The sequence below is a fragment of the Carcharhinus amblyrhynchos genome, unplaced genomic scaffold (assembly GCF_965287045.1).
Source record: "Carcharhinus amblyrhynchos unplaced genomic scaffold, sCarAmb.v2.hapA chromosome_274, whole genome shotgun sequence".
Lineage (NCBI taxonomy): Eukaryota > Metazoa > Chordata > Chondrichthyes > Carcharhiniformes > Carcharhinidae > Carcharhinus > Carcharhinus amblyrhynchos.
Window position 1 is genome coordinate 57,844 of NW_027650014.1, and position 22,387 is coordinate 80,230.

Here is a 22,387-nt window from a genome sequence, read left to right on the forward strand (position 1 = left end):
TGCTAATTCCCCTGAACTAGTGGGCTATTTAGCATGGCTAATCCACCTAACCTGCACATCTTTGGACTGTGGGAGGAAACTGGAGCACCCGGAGGAAACCCACGCAGACACAAGGAGAATGTACAAACTCCACACAGTTACTCATCCCCGTAATCCCACGTACTTACCCCACTAAACCCCCTGATATTAAGAGGCAATTTAGTGTGGCTAATCCACCTAATCTGCACATCTTTCAGGCTGTGAACATTTAGTCAGTGCCACAAGTCGGCTTACATTAACACTGCAATGAAGCTACTGTGAAAGCCCTAGTCGCCACACTCCTGTTCAGGTTACACTGAGGGAGAATTTAGCACGGACAATGCAAACAACCAGCACGTCTTTTGGACCGTGGGAGGAAACCCATGCAGACACGGGGAGACTCCACAGAGACAGTGACGCAAGCTGGGAATCGAACCCAGGTCCCTGGCGCTGTCAGGCAGCAGTGCTAAGCACTGTGCCACCCAAGAATCAGTAGATTCTTAATTCCAGATATTTTTATATTGAATTCAAATTCCACCATCTGCCATGGCGGGATTCGAACCCAGGTCCCCAGAACCTTAGCTGAGTTTCTGGATTAATAGCCGAGCAGTAGTACCACTAGGCCATCCCCTTTCCAGATGCAAACTGGACTCCTGGGATGAGGTCTAACTGAGCAGCACATAGATTCCAGCCCCCGACTGAAACACTGAAGGAATACAGACAGAGAAGAACTCAAACAGGGAGTTAGGGCAAAAAGGGGTCACAAAATATCCTTGGCAGACAGGATTAAGGAGAATCCCAAGGCATTTTATACATATGTTAGGAACAGGAGGGTTGCCAGAGAAAGAATTGGACCTCTCAAGAGCAAAAGAGCATTTGACGAGGTCCCTTGTGGCAGGCTGGTGCAAAAGGTTAAATCTCACAGGATCAAGGGTGAACTAGCTAGATGGGTGGAGAACTGGCTTGGCCGTAGAAGACAGAGGGTAGCAGTGGAGGGGTCTTTTTCTGGTTGGAGGTCTGTGACTAGTGGTGTTCTGCAGGGCTCTGGGACCTCTGCTGTTTATGATGTATATAAATGATTTGGAAGAAGATGTAGCTGGTGTGATCAGTAAGTTTGTGGACAACAAAAGATTGCTGGAGTTGCGGATAGTGATGAACATTGTCAGAGAATCCAGCAGGATACAGATAGGCTGGAAAATTGGGCGGAGAAACGGCAGACGGAATTTAATCCAGACAAATGTGAAGTGATGCATTTTGGTAGATCTATATAGGGGGGAGCTATACAATAAATGGCAGAACCAACAGGAGTGTAGGCACACAGAGGGACCTGGGTGTGCAAGTCCACAGATCCTTAAAGGTGGCAACACAGGTGGAAAAGGGGGAGAAGGCGGCCTATGGCATGTTTGCCTTTGTTGGACGGGGCATAGAGTATAAAAGTTGGCGCATGATGTTGCAGTTATATAGAACGTTGGTTAGGCCACATTTGGAATATTACATCCAGTTCTGGTCACCACACTACCAGAAGGACGTGGAGGCTTTGGAGAGAGTGCAGAGAAGGTTTACCAGGATGTTGCCTGGGTATGGAGGGTTTTAGCTATGAGGTGAGATTAAGTAAACTAGGATTGTTCTCCCTGGAAAGACGGAGGTTGAGGGGCGACCTAATAGAAGTTTATAAAATTATGAAGGGCATAGATAGGGTGAAGAGTTGGAAGCTTTTTCCCAGGTCGGAAATGACAAACACAAGGGGTCACAAGTTCAAGGTAAGGAGTGGGGAAGGTTCAATACAGGTATGTAGGGGGTGTATTTTACACAGAGGGTGGTGGGGGCCTGGAACACACTACCAAGCAAGGTGGTTGAGGCAGACACACTAGGGTCATTTAAGACTTATCTAGATAGTCACATGAACAGACTGGGAATAGAGTGATACAAACGGATGGTCTAGTTAGGAACAAATGATCCCTGCAGGCTTGGAAGGCCAAAGGGCCTGTTCCTGTGCTGTTCTTTGTACTGTTACATTTGGCTATTAACCCACCTCCAGAAGAATATATTGGCTTTGGCAGGGTTACGGTACACCAGAACGATACCGAGGTGAAAATGGTTAAGCTACGAGATGAAGTTGCACAGACCAGGCTTGTGCTCATTTGGCCAACATAACAGAAGTTTATTAGGGGATGAAAGGAGATGACTGGGTAGAAAGAGGAATTATTTCCTTTGATCGGAGAGTCCAGGACAAGGACAAGTTTATTACAACTGTCTATAAACAAGGAAGAAAGAGTTACGGGGGTTCCGACGGCACAGCGGATCAGAGACCACAACTACATTGCCCTGATGTTCTTGAGTGACACAGCAGACTCAAAGGGCTGAATGACCCACTCCTCGAAACATCAAGGATACGTTCAAGGACAACACAGTGGTTAGCACTGCTGCCTCACAGTGGCAGGGACCAGGGTTCAATTCCAGCCTCGGGTGACTGTGTGGAGTTTGCACATTCTCCCCGTGTCTGTGTGGGTTTCCTCTGGGTGCTCCAGTTTCCTCTTACACTCCATAGATGTGCTGCTTAGGTTTAATGGCCATGCTAAATTGTCCCTTAGTGTCCAAAGATGTGCAGGTTAGGGGGATTGGCCATGCTAAATTGTCTCAGCGTCAGGGGGATTAACAGGGTAAATACGTGGGGTTATGGAAATAGGGTCTAGGTGGGATTGTCATTGGTGCTGGCTAAATGGGCCGAAGGGCCTTTTCTGCACTATGACATGTTAAGAGGTCAAAGTTTGACCAGGGAGGAATGAGAAAATCCATTGGCAGCACATTGACAGCTTTTACATACAAGGTACCCACGAGGTGCACCTTGCTGGCACACAGACCTTTGGCGGTCATTGGCAATGTCAACAGGCCAGTCTCCATCAACGCACTCAAGTTGGCACTGCCATTCCCACAACCCAGCCCTCCAGGTACTGGCGTACCCCGATCCTGCTCACCAGGGACTGGCAAACCTCCTCTGCCCAACTGTGCAGTTGAGGCAAAAAGCAGCCACAGGCTGGCACGAGAGCAGGGCCAACTAGCTGAGGTGCCAATGGAAGACAGGCCAGCCCTTTTAGGCCAACGTGGGATGATAACACGGGCAGATCAGAGGCTACCAGGTTCGACAGTGGTCAGAAGGGGCAATGGCAAAACAAGTGAGGGGGGGCAGCAGCGAGACTGAAATTGTCCTCAAGACCCTGGACTTGGGAGAGGGTGGGAGGGCAAGCAGGGGAAATAAATTACTTGGTAGCTTCCCTGGTACCTACCTTCCGGAGGAGGTAACTCTAGGTTGTTGCAGAAGTCTTTATAACAGCAGATGGTAGTCACATACTCTTTACTGCTCCGACAGAAGATTGGCAGAACCAAGTCTTGGGGGGATACGCACACTCTGATCTCGTGCTCAACGCCCCCTATTCTCGAGAGGGAGGCCAGACACGCCCCGTCCGTCTCACAAGTTTGGTTTGTCTTCACACAATTCTTACAAAAGCACTTCAACGCTTGAAAGAAGAAAAAAAGAGAAGCGTTTAGACTCAAATAAAATTTTGAAAAAAACGACTCCAATCCCAGCCATCCAGGGTGGAGAGTCAACTATGGAGTAACAGCCGTTTTAAGTCAGGAAATATAATTAGGCGCCTTTTTTTTTAAATGCCGCACACAACTGGGATAAACTTAACTGCTCAGATTGGCGCAAAAGGTACAAATATTCCCCAGACGTCCCCCGATTTGCCTGAGCCCTCAGTACCGGCCCAGGAAGCACTGGGTGGATACAACATCCTGAGAATGTCAACACTGCGGCCATTTCCCACACACCCAAATTGAGTAGGCCTCAAGCCGGGCGTGTGCTGAGCTTGCAGGATTGCAACTTTTAGCGCCAAAACACGGACGATCGGTACACTTCATTGCAGGGCCTACCACAGTCTGAACAGCCCCAAAACCAAACACCCCTCCCCCCGGTGACTGTTCGCTGAGGGCGGCATGGTGGCACAGTGGTTAGCATTGCTGCCTCAGTGCCAGGGACCCGGGTTCAATTCCTGCCTCGGGTCACTGTCTGTGTGGAGTTTGCACATTCTCCCAGCGTCTGCACGGGTTTCCTCCCACACTCCAAAGATGTCTCGGTTAGGTGGCCATGCTAAATTGCCCCTTAGTGTCCCAATATGTGCAGTTAGGTTGATTGGACATCAAGGGACAATTTAATATGGCCTAACCTAACCAGCACATCTTGGGGCAATAAAGTACAATTTAGCATGGCCAATCCACCTAACCCGCACATCTTTGGCCATGCTAAATTGCCCCTTAGTGTCCAAAGATGTGTAGGTTAGGGTGGATTGGCCATGGTGTGGGATTAAGGGGATAAGGCCAGGGAGAGGCCTGGCTAAGATGCTCTGTCAGAGCCTCTTTCTGCACTGTAGGGATGCTATGACAGCAACTCCACACTGATAAGAGTGGACAAGGAGGGAGTCAGTAACAGACAGAAGGCATGACCTTGAAACGAGCCAAGCTGAAGGGTGACAGAACAAAAAATTACAGCACAGGAACAGGCCCTTCAGCACCGACCCTGCTGCCCATCTGAACTAAAACCCCCTACCCTTCCAGGGACCATATCCCTCTATTCCCATCCTATCCATGTATTTGTCAAGACGCCCCTTAAAACTCACTATCGTATCTGCTTCCACTACCTCCCCCGGCAGTGAGTTCCAGGCACCCACCACTCAAAAAAAAACTTGCCTCGTACATCTCCTTTAAACCTTACCCCTCGCACCTTAAACCTGTGCCCCCCCTAGTAATTGACTCTTCCATCCTGGGGAAAAAGCTTCTGACTATCCACTCTGTCCGTGGCCCTCATAATCTTGTAGGCTTCTATCAGGTCTCCCCTCAACCTCCGTCATTCTAGTGAGAACAAACCAAGTTTCTCCAACCTCTCCTCATAGCTAACGCCCTCCATACCAGGCAACATCCTGGTAAATCTTTTCTGTACCCTCTCCAAAGCCTCCACATCCTTCTGGTAGTGTGGTGACCAGAATTGAACACTATATTCCAAGTGCGGCCGAACTAAGGTTCTATAAAGCTGCAACATGACTTGCCAATTTTTAAACTCAGTGCCCCGGCCGATGAAGGCAAGCATGCCGTATGCCTTCTTGACTACCTTCTCCACTACCTTCTCCACCTGCATTGCCACTTTCAGTGACCTGTGTACCTGTACACCCAGATCCCTCTGCCTATCAATACTCTGAAGGGCTCTCCATTTACCATGACGTCAGGTAGATCATCTTCATGTAGCAGGGGACAGAAATCCGGAACACACTCTGCCTCGGAAGGGCACAGCTGGTGGGCAATAGAAAATTCCAAACTAATTGACTCTTTGATGGGTAAGGGTATAGGGAGGAGGCAGTGAATTACTCTCAACATAATGCCTGCTTATGCCCAGAATGACCGCATTACATGCTGCATTTGAGATCCACGTTCCAGGCAGGGCAACCTGGTGGCACAGTTGGCAAGCACCCAGTGGTAGCACTGGGTCACAAAGCAGGAATCTCTTTGTTGCCTGCCAGCGCCACAGTCAACAGCAAGTTTCAGAGTCCCACGCAAGGGACAAAAACAAAATGTAGAACTGAAAGAGGCAAGGTTCTGCAGCCGATCATTGCCAGAGAGCAGACACACGGACAGAATGAGATCCGAGTGGTAAATCTCAACAGCAACCCCCACCCCCACACTGATCAATTCAGCAGCAAGTCCACTATCACTCACACTGGACAACTGCCAACATTTTGTGAAAAATCAGTGGGGGCAGGGATGGGGGGAAGCAAACTTGAGAGAGAGCACGAGAGAAGAAGAGACACACACACATACACAGCAAGTGAGACACACACGCAGACAGGGAGAGAGCGCGAGAGAGAGAGAGAGAGAGAGCGCGAGAGAGAGAGAGAGAGAGAGAGCGCGAGAGAGAGAGACAGCGTGCACACACACATGGAGACAGAGAAAAAGACAGACACACAGAGAGAGAAAGCAGGAGAGGAGAGAGAGAGAGACACACAGCGCAAAGAGAGAGAGAGAGAGAGAGACGGGAGTAGAGGCATGGACAGGGAGCAAGAGGAGGCAGGAGTGGGAGTGCGATAGTGAAAGAGGGAGCAGATGTTCGGAGACAAGGGGAGGAAAAAGGGAGAAAAACGTGAGGGAGGGAGAGACAAACGGAAAACGTGAACAAAAAGTTTGAAAAATGCAGTGAGCGTGAAAGCAGAACAAAGTGAATTTATCCATCGCAAGGGGTCAACGTGAACAAAAGTCAGCAGGAGACTGGAGAAGCCCCCACACCCATCCTCCTGACCCCCTCCCCCGACCCCACCCATTAATAAAAGATCAAAAGCTCAGGCAAGCTTTTAAAGATGTTTCTGGGGGGAGGGCAGAGAAGTATGAGGGAGGGGGAATCATTAGGGTCCAGGCAGCCACTAATGGTGGGATGAAGACGACAGGCTTGTGCAAGAGGCCAGAATTGATGCGAGGCCTTGCTGCATAGATGTAGGTCAGCAGGCAAAGTCCACCAGTGACTGAACGCTGGGTTGGGATTCCTGTTAATGTGCGTCACCTTAACTTCACCCAGAAGCAGATAGCCAATGATTCCACTGCCTCAAGCACCCCTCACCCCCAGTAGACTGGACAGAGACCGAGCAATGCAAATCCATTCCCTGGTCCTCATGAACACCGCTCGCTCCTGTCAGCTGGCAATCCTCCAAATGAGAGCAAGACGCAGCTTTTACTGTTCGCAATTTCAAGTTGCGACAAGCCTGCCCGCCCCCTCCAGCGCTTTCTTGTGACTCTAAACCGTGGAGGGTTAGGCCCACCTAATGCGTCCTCTCACGCTCCCTCTCCCCCTTCCTGCCCACAATCTCAGTCACCTATTGCTGCGCTGTGACCTCGGTGACCATCAATTAGAAACATAGAAGATAGGTGCAGGAGGCCATTTGGCCCTTCCAACCTGCTCTGCCATTCATCGCGATCATGGCTGATCATCCAACTCAATTGAGTCACTGTGGGTGGAGTTGAGAAATAAAAAGGGAGAGATCACATTGCTAGGAGTGTGCTATAGGCCACCCAACAGCCCAAGGTCGGTGGAGGAAGGCATTTGCAGGGGCATTTTGGACAGGTGCAGGAAGAATAGGGTGGTTGTAGTCGGTGACTTTAATCTTCCAGGAGTGAATTGGAGGGGGCCTAGAGCTGGGGGTACGGAGGGAGAGGAGTTTGTGAAATGTGTTTTGGAAGGGTCTCTAGAGCAGTATGTAACTAGCCCGACTAGGGGAGGGGCTATACTGGATTTAGTGTTGGGTAATGAGCCGGGGCAGGTGGGTGAGGTAGAGGTAGGCGAACATGTGGCTAACAGTGACCACAAGTCCGTCTACTTTAGGATAAAAATGGAAAGGGACGAGTGCCGGCCGAACGGGAGTGTGCTGAACTGGGGAAAGGCAAGCTATGGCAGGATTAGGAGGGAGCTGCAGGACACTGATTGGGAGGGACTGTTAGCTGGAAAGTCCACGGTTGGCAAGTGGGAGGCTTTTAAGGGCAAAATGAAATGGTTGCAGGGGAGGTATGTTCCGGTTAAGCGGAAGGATGGGAAAGGTAGGATTAGAGAGCCGTGGATTACAGGGGGTATTGAAGACTTGGTCAGGAAGAAGAGGGAGGCGTATGTTAGGTCAAAACGACTGGGTACGGAGAGTGCGCTGGAGGAATATAGAGAGAGTAGGAGGGAGCTAAAAAGGGGAATTAGAAGGGCGAAGAGAGGGCATGAAATGGCTTTGGCTGGTAGGATTAAGGAAAATCCAAAGGCATTTTATTCCTATATTAGGAGCAAGAGAGTGGTTAGAGGGAAAATTGGTCCTCTTAGGGACAAGAGTGGAGAGTTATGTATTGAGTCGGAGGGAATGGGGGAGCTCCTGAATGAATACTTTGTGTCGGTATTCACGAAGGAGAGGGGTTCAGAATCGTGCGGTCTCTTGAAGGGAGCGGAGGATCAGTTGCAGGAAATATCTATTACAAGGGAGGAAGTGCTAGGGCTTTTAGGTAGCGTAAGGACGGATAAAGCTCCGGGGCCTGATGGTATTTATCCCAGGCTGCTTAGGGAGGTGAAAGATGAAATTGCTGGGCCTCTGGCGCAAATCTTTGTCTCTTCTTTGGACACAGGTGAGGTCCCAGAGGACTGGAGGGTAGCAAATGTGGTACCGCTGTTCAAAAAAGGTAGTAGGGATAACCCTGGAAATTATAGACCGGTGAGTTTGACATCGGTGGTAGGGAAGTTAATGGAAAAAATACTTAGGGGTAGGATGTATGAGCATTTGGAGCGTTGCGATCTGATTAGGGATACGCAACATGGCTTTGTTAGAGGGAGGTCTTGCCTTACGAATCTGGTGGAATTCTTTGAGGAGGTGACAAAAACGGTTGACGATGGGAGAGCCGTTGATGTCATCTATATGGATTTCAGTAAGGCGTTTGACAAAGTCCCTCATGGTAGGCTGGTAGAAAAGGTTAAGGCGCATGGGATACGAGGCCAGGTAGCTAGGTGGATTGAGAACTGGCTGGGTAATAGGAAACAGAGGGTAGTTGTGGAGGGGACCTTTTCGGGCTGGAGGCCAGTGACCAGTGGTGTGCCGCAGGGCTCAGTACTGGGACCTCTCCTCTTTGTAGTATACATAAATGACTTGGAAGAGAGCGTAGGTGGTGTGATCAGCAAGTTTGCAGATGACACCAAGATGGCAGGGTTGGCGGGTACTGAAGTGGAATGTCAGGTGATACAACAGGATATAGATGGGTTGGTGCATTGGGCAGATAGGTGGCAGATGGAATTTAATCCTGACAAATGTGAGGTGATGCATTTTGGAAGGAATAATGCAGAGAGGAGCTATGTGATAAAAGGTAGACCGATTAGGAGTATAGACATACAGAGGGACCTGGGAGTGCAGGTTCACAAATCCATGAAGGTTGCGTCACAAGTGGAGAAGGTTGTTAGGAAGGCTTATGGAATGTTAGCCTTTATAGGTAGGGGTATAGAGTATAAAAGCTGCTGTCTAATGCTTCAGTTGTACAGAACGTTGGTTAGACCGCATTTGGAGTACTGCGTCCAGTTCTGGTCACCTTACTACCGGAAGGACATGGAGGCTCTGGAAAGGGTGCAGAGGAGGTTTACCAGGATGTTGCCTGGCATGGAGGGGCTGGGTTACGAGGAAAGGTTAGAGAAACTGGGACTGTTCTCCTTGGAAAGACGGAGGTTGAGGGGGGACATGATAGAGGTATATAAAATACTGAAGGGAATAGATAGAGTTAATAGTGAGAGACTGCTCCCTAGACTGGGTACAAACACGAGAGGTCATGATTTAAGGGTGAGGGGGGAGAGGTATAATTTGGATGTGAGAGGAAGGTTCTTTACGCAGAGAGTTGTGGGGGTATGGAACGCGCTACCGAGTAGGGTGGTGGAGGCAGGAACGTCGGACTCGTTTAAGGTTCAGTTAGATAGACACATGAGTGAAACGAGGATGGAGGGTTATGGTAGGGGCTATTAAATAAGGTTAGAACCTCGGGAGACACCGGAAAAGCAGGCTTGTAAGATTAACGTTTTTGTCTTTTCACTCCGCAGGTGGAGGTCCACCTCGTGTCAAACGAGGGGCATGCACACGGTGGGTCGTGCGTGGGCTGCTCCTGGAGGTTCCGGGAGTGGCCTAGTACTTCGTGTCGGTGTGTGTGCTTGATCCTGGACCGGTAGACGGGCGCCACAACAGCTCAGTGACTAGCACTGCTAGCTGTGCAGATACATGGATTTGGGCCTGTGTCTGTGGGAGTTTGCGCATTCTCTCTGTGGTTGCGTGGGTTTCCTCCAGGCGCTCCGGTTTCCTCCCACACCCCAAAGATGTGCTCTTAGGCTGATTGGTTTACCAAATTGACACTATTCTCCCCCGAATCTGGCTAAGTTAGGGGTTCCATTCGTAGACACGCAGGGTAGAATAGGTGTAGGGTGATGCGGCGGCGCGGGCTCATTGGGCCGAAGGGCCTGTTTCCCGTGCTGGGTTGTTCTTTGTTCTTTAATAGTCTAATCCTGCTTTCTCCCCATAACCTTTCATCCCATTCACCCCATTAATGTTGCAGTTGTATAGAACGTTGGTTCACCCGCATTTGGAGTACTGTGTCTGGTTCTGGTCACCTTACTACCGGAAGGACATGGAGACCCTGGAGAGAGTGCAGAGGAGGTTTACCAGGATGCTGCCTGGTATGGAAGGACTGGGCTACGAGGAGAGATTGGGCAAATTGGGGCTGTTTTCCTTAGAAAGGCAGAGAATGAGGGGAGATCTAATAGCGGTGTATAAGATTATGAAGGGTATAGATAGAGTAAACAGTGGTAAGCTTTTTCCCTAGGTTGGATACAAAATTACAAGGGGCCACAGGCTTAGGGTGAGGGGGCCGAAGGGCCTGTTTCCCGTGCTGTGTTGTTCTTTGTTTGTTTTCTCCCCAAGTGCTATATCCAGCCGCCTCTTGAATACATTCAATGTTTTGGTATCAATGACTTCCTGTGGGAATGAATTCCACAGGCTCACCGGGTGAAGAAATGTCTCCTCACCTCCATCCTAAATGGTCCACCCCGAATCCTCAGACCCCCTGGTTCTGGACTCCCCCCACCATTGGGAACATCCTCCCTGCATCTACCCTGTCCAGTCCTGTTAGAATTTTATAAATCACTATGCGATTCCCTCCCTCATTTGTCTGAACTCCAGCAAAAGTCTGGCAAACCTTCGCTGCACTCCCTCGAGAGCAAGAACATCCTTCCTCAGAAAAGGAGACCAAAACTGTACACAATACTCTAGGTGTGGCCTCACCAAGGCCCTGTATAATCGCAACAACACATCCTGCTCCTGTACTCAAAACCTCTCACAATGAAGGCCAACATACCATTTACCTTCTTTACCGCCCACTGCACCTGCACACTTATGAATGAAACTCCCACACCAGGATTGTGGACTGGATGGGGCAAAGGATCGAAAAATTATTTTCATCTGAATTTTGGAGGCTCGTGTATAAACAAAGGAGCCTTTGATAACATTTCCCATCCCTTGAAACATGCACGTGCATTTTATAAATGGGAGCTTAGAAAATAAGAGCAGAGAAACAGAAGCTGCATCCTGTTTCAGAATTACAGCGAGATCACAGGAGCGCTCCAGGTCTCAAACTTTTAATTTGATTTATTATTGTCACATGTATTGGGATACAGTGAAAAGTATTGTTTCTTGTGCACTATACAAAGCATACTGTTTATAGAGTACATAGGGGAGAAGGAAAGGAGAGAGTGCAGAATGTAGTGTTACAGTCACAGCGAGGGTGTAGAGAAAGATCAGCTTAATGTGAGGTAGGTCCATTCAAAAGTCTGACAGCAGCAGGGAAGAAGCTGTTCTTGAGTCGGTTGGTACGGGACCTCAGACTTTTGTATCTGTTTCCCGATGGAAGAAGGTGGAAGAGAGAATGTCCGGGGTGTGTGAGGTCCTTGATTATGCTGACTGCTTTTCCCAGGCAGCGGGAAGTGTAGACAGAGTCAATGGATGGGAGGCTGGTTTGGTAGACTGAGAGGGAGTATTAGGTTTATTAGGATTAGCCAGTTAGATGTGGCGAGTTACGGGGATAGGGCCTCAGTGGGATTGTTGTCGGTGCAGGCTCGATGGACCAAATCACCACCCCCTGTAGTGTAGGGATTCTGTGATTCCAAGTGGGGTGTGGTACATTTTAGTAGAAAGAATAGGGAGGTCCCATTTGGGAGTGTGAATCCAAGTGGGAGAGGAGGACAAAGCAAATCTTTAAGATCAAATACACCAATCACTAAACGTTAATTGGCACAGGCTTGGAGGGTCAAAGTGCCTGCTCCTGTGCTAAACTTTTCTGTTCTTTTCAGACTGAGGTGAAGAGAAATGTCTTTACCCAGAGTGGGGAGCGTGTGGAATTCACTCCCACAGAAAGTAGTGAACTGGTGCAGCGACAATAATCTCTCCCTCAACTTCAACAAAACGAAGGAGATTATCATAGACTTCAGGAAGCGTAGAGGAGAACATGCCCCTGTCTACATCAATGGGGATGAAGTAGGAATGGTCGAGAGCTTCAAGCTTTTATGTGTCCAGATCACCAACAACCTGTCCTGGTCCCTCCATGCCGACACTATAGTTAAGAAAGTCTCAGAAGGCTAAAGGAAATTTGGCACGTCTGCTATAACTCACCAACTTTTACAGATGCCCCATAGAAAGCATCTTTTCCGGATGTATCACAGCTTGGTATGGGCTCCTGCTCTGACCAAGACCACAAGGAACTACAAAGCGTTGTGAATGTAGCCCAGTCCATCACACAAACCAGCCTCCCATCCATTGATTCTATCTACACTTCCCGTTGCCTCGGCAAAGCAGCCGGCATAATTAAGGACCCCACACACCCCGGACATTCTCTCTTCCACCTTCTTCCGTTGGGAAAAAGGTCCAAAAGTCTGAGGTCACGTACCAACCGACTCAAGAACAGCTTCTTCCCTGTCAGACTTTTGAATGGACCTACCTTATATTAAGCTGATCTTTCTCTACACCCTGTGACTGTAACACTACATTCTGCACCCTCTCCTTTCCTTCTCCCCATGTACTTTATGAACAGTATGCTTTGTCTGTATCGTGCGCAAGAAACAATACTTTTCACTGTATCCCAATACATGTGACAATAATAAATCAAATCAAAGAGCTGAAATGTTGTGTGATTTCAAGAAGAAATCAGATATCCCTTGATACCTTCAGCCCCAAGGGCGATATGGGTGGGATGGGGGGGGGGGGGGGGGGGGCGAAATCAGGATATTGAATTTGATGATCAGCCATGATTGTTATGAATGGTGGAGCAGGCTCAAAAGGGCCGAATGGCCTCCTCCTGCTTCTAGTTATATTTAGTGTACATTACTACTGAGCTGTGACTATTAAATTCAGTTTTGGTCACATCACCCAGGTGTATAGGTCTGCCCTGGTAAAGATAAAAAGTAACGTTTATTTATTAGTCACAAGTAAGGCTTACATTAACAGTGCAATGAAGTTACAGTGAAATTCCCCTAGTCGCCACATGTCTGTGCCTGTTCGGATCAATGCACCCTAACGAGCACGTCTTTCGGACTGTGGGAGGAAACCGGAGCACCCGGAGGAAACCCACGTAGACACGGGGAGAACATGTAGGGTCCACACAGACAGACACTGACCCAAGCCAGGAATCGAACCTGGGTCCCTGGCGCTGAGACGCAGTGCTAACCACTAAGAGCTCGAATTTACACAGTATGAATATGGAGATAGCAGCTCCCCAGAGCCCAGCCACAAGGAGTGTTAAAAGGTCCTGTTAATCTGAGATTGCAAGCTGTGTCGAGCAGATCGTGCCGCTCTCTCTCACCAAAGCCAGCCCAGATGGGTAAAGATGATATCATGCTTATAACTGTAAAGGTGTTATGTCGAAATTAGGTCAGAATGTCTCAACCCAGTCTCAGCTTCAGCAAGCAGAAATGTTGCTGGTGACACACTAGAATCTTATTTATTCTGCGATAACTGATTTGGATGTCAGTACCAGTTCTAACAAACACTAACCAACCTTGGGGCAACAATAATCTCTCTCTCAATGTCAGCAGAATGAAGGAGATTGTCATCAACTTCAGGAAGCGTAAAAGGAGAACATGCCCCTGGGGCAAAGTAGAAAGGGTCGAGAACTTCAAGTTTTTAGGTGTCCAAATCACCAACAACCTGTCCTGGTCCCCCCATGCCAACACTATAGTTAAGAAAGCCCACCAATGCCTCTACTTTCTAAGGAAATTTGGGTGTCAGCTTCAACTCTCACCAACTTTTACAGATGCCCCATAGAAAGCATCCTTTCTGGTTGTATCACAGCTTGGTACGGGCTCCTGCTCTGCCCAAGACTGCAAGGAACTACAAAGGATTGTGAACGTAGCCCAGTCCATCACACAAACCAGCCTCCCATCCATCGACTCCGTCTACACTTCCCACTGCCTCGGCAAAGCGGCCAACATAATTAAGGACCCCCCCCCCCACACACCCCGGACATTCTCTCTTCCATCGGGAAAGACACAAAAGTCTGTGGTCACGTACCAACCAACTCAAGAACAGCTTCTTCCCTGCCATCAGACTTTTGAATGGACCTACCTCACATTAAGCTGATCTTTCGCTACATCCTGGCTATGACTAACACTACATTCTGCACTCTCTCCTTTCCTTCTCCCTCTATGTACTCAATGAATGGTATGCTTTATCTGTATAGTGCACAAGAAACAATACTTTTCACTGTATCCCAATACATGTGACAATAATAAATCAAAATTTTGTCCTGTTTTGTTTTTACAGAAGGTGTATGAAGACACTCATATCTCAACTCCTGCACTGTCTCTGAACTGCTTACTCCATTAAAATCCACAAGTTGAGCCGGAATTTCCATCAACTAAATAACGGGAAGACCAAAGCTAATGGGCAGAATCCTTGTGTCACATTCGCCACGGGAATCATAGTGGGCGGTACACAGACCACGCAAAGGACCATTGACATCAGGAGGGATTTTCCAGTGTTTGGGCAGGACTTGATTTATTACTGTAACCTTTGACCCCCTTACCAATCAAGAGCTGATCTCGGTCTTAAATACACTCAGTGACCCGGCTTCCTCTGTGGCAATGAGTTCCACAGATTCACCACCCTCTGGCTGAAGAAATTCCTCCTCATCGCTGTTCGAAAGGGACGTCCCTTTACTCTGAGGCTGTGCCCTTGGATCCCATTCCTCGGAGACACTGGAAACAGCGGCACGGTAGCACAGTGGTTAGCATTGCTGCCTCACAGCATCACGGACCTGGGTTCGATTCCCGGCTTGGGTCACTGTGTGGAGTCTGCATGTTCTCCCCGTGTCTGCATGGGTTCCCTCCGGGTGCTCCGGTTTCCTCCCACAGTCTGAAAGACGTGCTGGTTAGGGTGCACTGGCCGTGCTAAATTCTCCCTTGGTGTACCCAAACATGAGTGTGGTGACTAGAGGGAGTTTTCACAGCAACTTCATTGCAGTGTTAATGTAAGCCTATTCGTGATACTAATAAACAAACTTTAAAAATTTTTAACGGAAACATCTTCCCCACGTCCACTTTGTCCAGGCCTTTCAGTGTCCAAAGATGTGTAGGTTAGGGTGGATTGGCTGTGCTAAATTGTCCCTTAGCGTCCAAAGATTTGCAGGTTAGAGGGACTAGCGGGGTAAATATGTGGGGTTATGGGGATAGGGCCTGGGTGGGATTGTCATTGGTGTGGACTCGATGGGCCAAATGGCCTCCATCTGCACTGTAGGGATTCTATGATTAGTATTCTGTAAGTTTGAATGCAAACCCCTCATCCTTCTAAACTCCATCGAGTACGGACCCAGAGTCCTCAAATACTCCTCATACATCAAGCCTTTCATTCTGGGATCATTCTCGTGAACCTCCTCTGGACCCCCTCCAGGGCTCATCTTCTTTAGACACAGGGCCCAAAACTGCTCACAATACTCCAAATGGGGTTGACCAGAGCCTTGTACAGCCTCAGCAGTACATCCCTGTTCTTATATTCGAGTATTATCATTGCAAACCAGGATGTCAGGTGTCAAGGGGGGAAAAAAACCAGAGTGAATAATGTTCGGACGTGAAGTTACAAAGACTCTCGCACTGCCTGGTGATGGGACTTTGATTACTTGGTGCCAACACTCAGTGTGACAAATGGGAAAATATTCCACTCCCTGGCAAAAACACAAGCAGGAAAATTCATATCAACGGTGCTCGACGCGGGTGCTCAGGAGCACAGCATGTGGCAGATTATTGCTTAGATGTTTAAGAGGTTTATAATTAGGAGGTTCCACATTAAATACAATGCTTATCAAACCCTTTCAGTGCCACAGATTCTCCGCATTAATGATCCCACGCAAACAAAGGTCGAGTGAAAAAATAGGCGCAGAAGTCACAAGTACAGTCAACTGTGGCTCACCTGAAAGAAGGTTCAAGCCACACCACAACCTTTAGTGTCTAACATAAGCCAAAGTGCTGCCTTTCCACAGATCCATCCATCAGATGAGGGATTAACCTAAGATCCCTGGTATTGGTCAAAGCCCTTTCCATTCAGCAGTGAGCCCTCTGAGTCACTACAGTGTGTGAGGCCATTCAGCCCATCGAGTCTGCAGTGACAACAATCCCACCCAAACCCCATTGCCGTCACCCCATGTATTTACCCTGCTAGTCCCCCTGACACGAAGGGGCAATTTAGCACGGCCAATCCACCTAACCTACACATTTTTGGAGCGTGGGAGGAAACCGAGCACCCGAGGGAGAACATGCAAACTCCACACAGACAGTGACCCAAGCCGGGAATCGAACCTCCAACAGAGTGAGGTCATGCCCTTTGGAGAGGGTGTATTGGGTAGGATGCATTTCATCAGGTGACCTTCTGCTGTCAACAGCCCTGCCCCCACACACTGGCCACGTGACATGTCCATCCTCAAGAACGAACAAAAAGCAAACACATTCTTCATCATCTGACTGGCTGGCACTGAATTGTTAGCGAGACAACCTTCAAACTCCAGGCGAAGCCCAGGGAAGAGGCTGGCGATAAATATAGTTAGCTGAATTACAACTGAGGTTGCTGTGCACTGGCAGGGGAAGGGTGGGGTCAGAGGGCAAAGGTGAAGGGAGGGGTTACAGGGCAAAGGGAGATCAGACAGTGAAAAAGATGACAAGGAAGGGAGTTTTTTTTTTAAGGATTAAAATGCCCCAAAGGCTGCAGACTGAAATCAAGGTGCCTTGAAGCAGCTCTCTCAGAATTCATCAAAAAAGAAGAAATTCTTGGAGACTTGACAGTGAACAGGCCACAAATGCTTACCTGAAAAGCTAGTTTCATTAACACAAATCTCAGATTCTTATCAACTTTTACAAATGCATCATAAAAAGCATCCTTTCAGGTTGTATCATAGCTGGGTATGGCTCCTGCTCTACCCAAGAACGCAAGGAACTACAAAGAACAAAACAGCACAGGAACAGGCCCTTTGGCCCTCCAAGCCTGCACCAATCATACGTTCCTAACTAGACTATCCGTTTGTATCCCTCTATTCCCAGTCTGTTCATGTGGCTACCTAGATAAGTCTTAAATGATTCTTGCATGTCTGCCTCAACCACCTTGCTTGGTAATGCATTCCAGGCCCCACCACCCTCTGTGTAAAATACGACCCCCACATGTCTGTATTGAACTTGCGACCCCTTATGTTTGTCATTTCTGACGTGGGAAAAAGCTTCCAGCTCTTCACCCTATCTATGCCCTTCGTAACTTTATAAACTTTTATTAGGTCGCCCCTCAACCTCCGTCTTTCCAGGGAGAACAACCCTAGTTTACTCAATCTCACCTCATAGTTAATACTTAAAGGATCGTGAACGAAGCCCAGTCCATCACTCAAACCAGCCTCCCATCCACTAACTCTGTCTACACTTCCCACTGCCTCGGAAAAGCAGCCAGCATAATCAAGGACCCTATGCACCCCGGACATTCTCTCTTCCACCTTCTTCCATCAGGAACATAAGAACATAAATAGGAGCAGGAGTAGGCCATCTGGCCCTTCGAGCCTGCCCCGCCATTCAATAAGATCATGGCTGATCTGTCGTGGCTCAGTTCCACTTTCCCGCCCTCTCCCCATAACCCTTAATCCCCTCGCTTATCAAAAGCCCATCAACCCGCGTCTTAAAAATATTTAGCGAGGCAGCCTCCACCACCTCAACAGGCAGAGAATTCTAGAGATTCACCACCCTTTGGGTGAAGAAGTTCCTCCTCAACTCCGTTCTAAACCGCGCCCCCCCCTTTATCTTGAGGCTGTGCCCCCTAGTCCTACTGTCCTTTCTGAGCAGGAAGAGTCTCTCCACCTCTATCCTATCCATCCCATTCATCATCGTACACGTCTCAATGAGATCTCCCCTCATTCTTCTAAACTCTAACGAGTACAAGCCTAGTTTATTCAGCCTCTCCTCATAGTTCAACCCCCTCAACTCCGGAATCAGCCTAGTAAACCTCCTCTGCACTCCCTCCAAGGCCAAAATATCCCTGCGTAAGTACGGCGACCAAAACTGCACACAGTACTCCAGCTGCGGCCTCACCAATGCCCTGTACAGTTGCAGCAAGACCTCCCTACTTTTATATTCAATCCCCCTCGCTATGAAGGCCAGCATCCCATTAGCCTTCCTGACCACCTGCTGCACCTGCAGGCTGGGTTTTTGCGACTCATGCACAAGGACCCCGAGGTCCCTCTGCACCAAAACATCCAAAACTCAGATCATGTACCAACCGACTCAAGAACAGCTTCTTCCCTGCTGCTGTCAGACTTTTGAATGGACCTACCTTATATTAAGCTGGTCTTTCTCTACACCCTGTGACTGTAATACTATATTCTGCACTCTTTCCTTTCTTTCTCCCCTATGTACTCTATGAACAGTATGTTTTGTCTGTATAGCATGCAAGAAACAATACTTTTCACTGTATCCCAATACATGTGACAATAATAAATACAGTTTGATATATTAAAGTTAAAACTTGCCCCAAGGCAGTTCAGAAAAGCGAAAAAAACCATCACAAAAGTTGACACGGAACCAGAAAGGGAGGGGGGGGTCAAAGCTTGGTCAAAGGAGGTACGTGTCTCAAGGAAGAGGGAAATCCAGTCCAAAACAACTGAAGTCATTAATGGTTGGACAAAGGGAAGAGAGGTGACGGACAACAGGTCAGAATTCGAGGAACGCAGAGGCGTGGGGCTGGAGGTGGTTGCAAGATTACAAAAAGGAATTGGAACACTAGAGTGAGAATTCTGTAAATGAGGCGTCGGTGGCTCGGGGGTCAATGCAGACTAGCAAACACAGGGGTGATGGATGAGCAGAATGTGGTGTGAATGGTACGTAAATACTGGAAACACACCGGAGACTCATCCACACGTGGCAGCCAGGATGGGCAAACATTGAAGGTTAGTATCAGAACTGACTGAAGTCTGATAAAAGGTTTCCATCCATATCATCAAGCTCTCTCCCCAGATACTGATTCGCTCACTGTTTATTCCCAATATTTGTATATTTCTCGCCCTCGCATATCCCAAAAGGTGGAATGTTGATCGATTGTCTGTAATTCACGTGCAAAACAGGAGTGAAACTGTAGAAAAACCTAGATTTTAGTCAATTCTGGCATACTAGGCCCACAGGCTTTCAGAGTGATCGGGATAAACTGTAACCTCCCCTCAATCCAGGCTCACACGTAATCTGATTTGTTAGGGATACAGTGAAAAGTATTGCTTTTTGCGTGCTATACAAAGCATAGCGTGCAGGGTACACAGAAGAGAAGGAGAGGGTGCAGAATGTAGTATTACAGTTACAGCTAGCATGTAGAGAAAGATCAACTTAATATTTGATTTGATTTATTATTGTCCCATGTATTGGGATACAATGTTGTTTCTTGCACACTATACAAAGCATACCATTCATAGAGTACTAGGGGAGCAGGAAAGGAGAGCGTGCAGAATGTAATAAAAAATATCTAGAATTAAGAACCTACTGATGACCACAGAACCACTGTTGGAAAAACCCATCTGGTTCACTAATGTACTATAGGGAAGGAAATCTGCCGTCCTTACCCAGTCTGGCTGACATGTGACTCTAGACCCACAGCAATGTGGTTGATTGTTAAGTGCCTTTGGGTGGGCAATAAATGCTGACCCAGCCAGCGATGCCCATGTCCCACGGATGAAAAGTAAAACTAACAACAGAATCCTCTTCAAACACATTTTAACAACCGACAGTAGTGCTAAACCTTCCTGGAAACAGTACCACTGGAAGGATTCTCCATTCCCCTGGCTGGAGTGTCAATTTTCTGACTTATTGATTCTGATTGGGGGAGGGGAAATCCTCTGAAAAAGTTGCCCCCCCACCCCAGGTCCCCTTTCCCCTCTCACCTTTGACTTGTGCCCTCTGCTTTTGGGCTCCCCTCTACCCTGGGGGAAAGGACCTCGGCTGCTCACCCTATCCGTGCCCCGAGCCAACCTTGGCTCCCATAATTCACAACCCCCTCCAACACACATTGGTAGCCATGCAACAGCATCTCTTTTCCCTCAACCCAGAACCGACACAATGCCAACTTGCACCCACTTCACCTCCCCCCCCAAAACTGTTGCCCTGATATCCAACTGGGCACAGAACAGGGTGCCCGATTAGTACTACCCCATTCTGTGCCCAAGCTGTCAATTGTCTCGCATGCCTGGGAAAGCCAGCTAAAGAAAATCCCAAAGAATAAAGTGCAAAGTTAATTTGCCAGCGCACCACATGAGTCAGGGCCCCAAACAAGGAGCTCGGCTGCCTCAAGGAGAAAAAAAATACAAAGAGCAGTGTGAAGGTGGGCTGCAAGACACACCCTTAGAACAGGCACCTGCCAAGAACCTTTTCCTGTAAAGATATTCAAAATTCTGCGCCGACATGGAGATGAAAGGCGTACAGAAGGTTACTGAGTGCGAAGTGGTCCTGGTTGGTGGCATAATTCCGTCACACAATCTTCTTTCATTAAGAGATGACCTTGGTACTTCTTGGTTCTTTGCATCCTCCCCCTCCCTCAGCCAAAGATTGGCAAGATTTCTGCTCCCAACTTAGAAGAATCATAGAATCCCGACAGTGCAGAAGGAGGCCATTCAGCCCATCAATCCTGCACTGACAACAATCCCATCCTATTGCTGTAGCCCCACATATTTACCCTGCTAATTCCCCTGACGCTAAGGGGCAATTTAGCATGGTCAATCCACCTAACCTGCACATCTTTGGGCACCAAGAGCTTTGGAAAGAGTCCAGAGGAGGTTCACAAGAACGATCCCTGGAATGAAGAGCTTGTCGTATGAGCAACGGTTGAGGACTCAAGTTTAGAAGGATGAAGGGGAATCTTATTGAAACTTACAGGATACTGCGAGGCCTGGATAGAGTGGATGTGGAGAGGATGTTTCCACTTGTGGGAAAAACTAGAACCAGAGGGCACAACCCTTTAAAACAGAGATGAGGAGGAATTTCTTCAGCCAGAGAGTGGGGAATCCGTGGAACTCTTTGCCGCAGAGGAGGCCAGGTCATTGAGTGTCTTTAAGACAGAGATAGATAGGTTCTTGATTAATAAGGGGATCAGGGGTTATGGGGAAAAGGCAGGAGAATGGGAATGAGCCACGACTGAATGGCAGAGCAGACTCGATGGGCCAAGTGGCCTAATTCTGCTCCAATGTCTTAAGGTCTAATTTAGCATGGCCAATCCACCTAACCTTCACATCTTTTGGACAGAGAGTAAGCTGGAGGAAACCCACGCAGATAAGGGGAGAATGCGCAAACTCCACAAAGACAGTCACCCAAGGCCGGAATTGAACCCGGGTCCTTGCCGCTGTGAGACAGCAGTGCTAACCACTGTGCCACCATGCCGCTCTGTAGCCAGGGACCTGTTGCTGGAATCAGTTGTGTGTGCGTGGCACAAGTGAAGTGGATCAGGCAAGGATGCCAAATGGGGCCAAAGTCAAGGGGTGCACACATGAACGAATGTTGCTTGGCTGCTCCATCTGAGGAATCATCACCTTCACGAGCCAAGAGAATCCGTTGATGGGTGGGGTGGGAGCAAGAAAACCTCCCCAGTTGATGTGTAATGCATCGCCTGCAGAACGGATTTGGGATGGGTGCACAGTGAGGCTTCAGAGAAAAAGGAGGTGCCAACGTAACACTAACCACAAACTCTAGGCAAACACGTCCTGGAGGTTTCATCTCATCACCTCAGCATTTTCCACAGAGCGAGAACCCCCTTTGGCCCCAAATCTCCAATATTTAGCAATGAGGGGAGACAGCAGTACAGTGACTGGATTAGCAATCCAGAGGCCCAGGCTAATGCTCTAAGACACAGGTTCAAATCCCAGTGTGGTATTTAAATTCAGTGAATAAAATCTGGAATATAAAGCTGGTCTCAGTAACAGTGACCATGACAACTACCATAAAAACCCCATCGGCTTCACTAGCATCCTTTAAAATTTAGTTTATCAGTATCACAAGTAGGCTTACTTCACACTGCAATGAAGTTACTGTGAAAATCCCCTAGTCGCCACACTCCTGTTCGGGTACACTGAAGGAGAATTTAGAATCGTAGAACCCTACAGTGCAGGAGGCCATTCAGCCCATCAAGTCTGCACTGACCACAATCCACCCAGACCCTATCCCCAAGCATTTACCCTAGCTAATCCCCCTGACATTGACTGGCAATTTAGCATGGCCAATCCATCCAACCTACACATCTTTGGACACTAA

General features: G+C 48.3%; 1 protein-coding gene across 2 annotated transcripts in view; it reads right to left on the reverse strand.

Annotated features, from left to right (window-relative positions):
* The window catches only part of LOC145338970 (activin receptor type-1B), a 68,908-nt gene that overhangs the window by 19,839 nt on the left and 26,682 nt on the right, over positions 1-22,387 (reverse strand). Inside the window, exon 2 of one of the 2 annotated variants that reach the window (XM_080183381.1) lies at positions 3,303-3,533. The exons of the other annotated variant lie outside the window; for it this stretch is intronic. Within the exon in view, the coding sequence (XP_080039507.1) occupies positions 3,303-3,533 (231 nt within the window). The remainder of the gene's footprint in view (positions 1-3,302; positions 3,534-22,387) is intronic. 2 annotated transcript variants of the gene reach the window in all.